Source organism: Equus przewalskii, chromosome 15 (genome assembly GCF_037783145.1).
Source record: "Equus przewalskii isolate Varuska chromosome 15, EquPr2, whole genome shotgun sequence".
Classification (NCBI taxonomy): domain Eukaryota; kingdom Metazoa; phylum Chordata; class Mammalia; order Perissodactyla; family Equidae; genus Equus; species Equus przewalskii.
The window spans coordinates 48,509,843-48,513,463 of NC_091845.1; the positions used below are offsets into that span (position 1 = coordinate 48,509,843).

Genomic DNA, 3,621 nt, shown 5'->3' on the forward strand with positions numbered 1-3,621 from the left:
CTGAACTCATTATCACTTAGTTTACCTAATTCCAAGTCCTCAGGACTTAATTCTATGTTTTATTGTTTTCCTTCTGGTCTGGGGCTTTTATAAATTGCTGGATGGTAGAGGAGCGGTTTTTTTGCATGGTGGTAGAATTCAGTTGCAGTTACAGCCTGTCGCCACTAGATGGGGGGGTTTGAGAGCCGCGTGTTATGAGCTCTCTGCCTTGGGGCAAGATGGCTGTGCCCACTGGCTTTGCTGGGGGGGGAGGGGCTGTTACTCACACACGCCGGTCTGGGTTCAGATCAGTTCTGTTTTCTGGTCTCCCAAGGCCCTTGATTTATGGGGTCCCCACGGACGGAAGCTTTCCCCCATCAGCGGGTTTCCACTGAATCAGCGGCAGGAGTCCTGGATGATTCCCCGGTCACGCAGCCCCTCCCCCGCTCCTTCCCGACCCGCGCTGCAGCGATCGCAGACTCTAGGGGAGGGAGCGATGTTCTCTCCTACCCTTCCAGTGCCTCCGAGGCTGTAAGTAGGGTTTATGATCTCCGCCTTCTTGGTACTGTAGGTCTCTAACGAGCTGGCATTATGTTTATTCTCTGAAATTCAGTTCTTCCAATCTTTTGTTGTATTTTGGAGGGGAGAGAATCCCAGGTCAGCTCACCCCGCCATTTTGCTCCACCTTTTGTGCTTCACAACACGTAGTCTTTTGTGACTGATTTCTTTCACTCAGTGTACTGTTCAAGGTTCATCCGTGTTGGAGCAAGTTTAAGTACCTTGGGGTTTTTTTGGCCAAAAAATATTCTATCATATGGATTTACCACGTTTTATTTATCCATTCATCGGCTGATGGATGTTGGGTTGTTTCCACTTTTAGGCTCTTATAAATAATGCTGCCATGGACATTCCTGTGCAAGTTTTTGTGTGGATGTATATTTTCACTTCTCTTGGGTATGTACCTAGGAGGGGAATTGCTGGGCCATGTGACAATTCTATGTTTGACTTTTATTTCTGGGCCCCATTCCCAGAGTTTCTGATTCAGTATGTCTGAGTGGGGCTTGTCATTACAGTAGCCGCTAGCTACAAGTGGCTATTTGAATTTAATTTAACTTAAAATTAAAAATTGAGTTCCTGAATTTAAAAATTCAGTCATGTTATCCATATTTCAAGTGCTCAGTAGCCACATGTGGCTACAGGCTACTGTATCCGATAGCCTACACACAAAACGTTGCACAGAAGCTTCTGTTAAACAGGACTGGTCTACTTGAAAGAGTCTAGGAGGCACAGCCTTATATCTTTTGAAGGTCTTAATAAAGGGTCTTACAGTTGGCTGCATTCTTGACTTGCTCTTGACCCTGAGGCCCAGGAATCTGTATTTCTAACAGGTGACTTGGGTAAATTTGTTGAGCTAGGTCCACAGACTTGTGTCTGGGAGCCACACATCCAAGCCCCATCCTGTTGGGCCTAAGTTACACCTCGGCCCCCTAATGATGTCCTCACACCCACTCGTGCTCCCCAGCCCACCTCCCCACAGCAGCCAGTGACCTCTGAGGAAGGCAAAGCTGACTTGGACATCCTCCTGATCAAAGTCCATTGGAGGCTCCTCACTGTCCTCAGGATAAAGACACAGGCCTTCCCTGGGCCCACGGGCTGCCCACAGCCCTGGTCATGCCAGGGGGAAAAGGGCAGCTTGCTCGTTGTCTCCTCCCCTGTCGCCCCTCGGCTCCTAAGGGCCGGCACAGCCTCATCCTAAGGGCGGGCACAGCCTCGTCCCTGTACTAATGGGTGTTGGGCACAGACGGTGTTTATGGAATGAACGCACCAGACAGGGGCGCTGGGCGGTGTGGGGGAGGCGTGCTGCTGGGCTGTTTGCTGGGCAGGGCTGGGTCAGTCTGGGCCCTGCAAGCCATGCTGGGTCCTGGCTGAGCTGGGAGCTGGCCAGGCCTGAGGGGCCGTGGGAGGGGAGGAAGATGGAGATCCGGGTGGGGAAGCTGCTGCATGCCTTCGGCAGCCTGAGGTGACGGCTCGTCTCCCTGTGCTCAGGTGGACGTGTCCTTCTCACTGTCCCTGGAGCTGCTCTCCTATCAGAAGCTCCCAGCTGACCAGATGCTGCCCAGAGTGGACATCCAGCAGAACGCGAGTGGGGAGAAGGCGATGGTGTTTACTCAGAATCTGCTCCTGGAGTACACCAACCACACCACTCAGGTGAGTCCCAGGCCTGCGCCACACCCCGAGGACAGTGGAACCGGGCTGGACTCTTGTTCTGGTGGGATCACAGGAGGACAAACCCCGACAAGGCCCTCAGAAATAAGAGGAGCCCTGGCCCTTGCCCTGAGGGCCCAGTCTGCCCTGGAAGAGGCGTTGCCCTGAGGACACACATGGAGAAATTTGTGTCATCCTTCCTCAGTTGTCTCAGGAGCTCAGAACCAGGTGAGGTGTTGCAGGGTGGAAAATCAGGGAAGGCTTCCTGGAGGAGGCAGCATGTGAAGCCTGCACACTGTTTAATGAAGAGAGAAGGGAAACCACACTGAAAGTCAAACCAAGAGAATGGCTTAATGGCTGGGGACAGTGAGCGCCTGAGGCAGCTGAGGGACGCCTCTAGGGCTCTAGTGAATTTCAGGCTTGTGTGGGGATTCAAGCACCAGGGTGAGCACCACAGGCCCAGTTCCGTGGACTGTGACAAAGTCATGGGACTATGGTGTAGAGCTGAGCTGAAGAGGCCAAGGGAAAAGGCAAGACGGCCCAGAACCCACGAGGCGCAGACGGCTGGACAAGAGGTAGGAAGGCTGGAGGGCGGCCCAACCAGGGAGCAGAGGCCACCGAGCTCGATCGCGGCATGGGTGATGGGGAGCAGATGGTGCCTTCCTGGCCCTTTCCCTGTGCAGAACCCCACCAGCAGCCTCAGGCTTTCAGTGCCAGCCCTGGCCCCTTTCCACCCGCCATGGAGCTGCCTGTGTGCTCCTGAGAAGCTTGAGTACTTGGGATTGGTATGCTCCTGTGTCCCTGAGACCCTAGCTCAGGGCCCAGCCGGCCTGGGCAAGGTCGCCTGGTCCCCACCAAGCAAAAGGCTCTGCCCTCTAGGTGGTGCCCCTGCGGGCCATCGTGGCCATGCCCGAGCTGCAGCTCTCCACCAGCTGGGTGGACTTCAGCACCCGCTTTGTGAACCAGAAGCAGGTCTGCGAGGTCTATCTGATGAACCTGAGTGGCTGCCGGAGCTACTGGACTGTGCTGACGGGTATGTCAGGCCCTCCTGGCTGCGCACTGCTCCCTGCACAGCTGGGCCAAGAGCCCCAGGACGGCACCTGGGTGCCCTGTCCCTGCAGGCTGGCTCCCCAGGGCTGGCACCACCTGGGAATCCCTGCAGAGGTGGCCAGTTCCCCAGTCCCTAGTGATCCCAGGGTTGCCCTGCCCTGTGGGGTTGGGCAAGGCCAGGGGTGCACACCTGAGATGTGAGGCAGTGCGTGGAGCTGCCTGCACTCATGTGTGTGCTTCCTTCCCCTCGGTGCAGGCCAACAGGAGCCAGACAAGGGCCCTGTGGCCTTCGGGGTCTCCCCAGGCAGTGGACTGCTGGAGGCATGACCAGTCAATGCGCCCCCATCCTCTGTCACCCTCCAGGTTTTCTTCACTGCCAGGTACAGT

General features: G+C 55.6%; 1 protein-coding gene across 1 annotated transcript; it reads left to right on the forward strand.

Annotated features, from left to right (window-relative positions):
• Nucleotides 1-2,009: 2,009 nt before the first annotated feature.
• LOC103543763 (deleted in lung and esophageal cancer protein 1-like) lies at nucleotides 2,010-3,621 on the forward strand. The gene is made up of 3 exons (XM_070577244.1): nucleotides 2,010-2,187; nucleotides 3,064-3,217; nucleotides 3,491-3,621. Exons 1-3 carry the CDS (start codon nucleotides 2,089-2,091, stop codon nucleotides 3,559-3,561), a joined length of 324 nt encoding a protein of 107 aa, XP_070433345.1. The 5' UTR covers nucleotides 2,010-2,088; the 3' UTR covers nucleotides 3,562-3,621.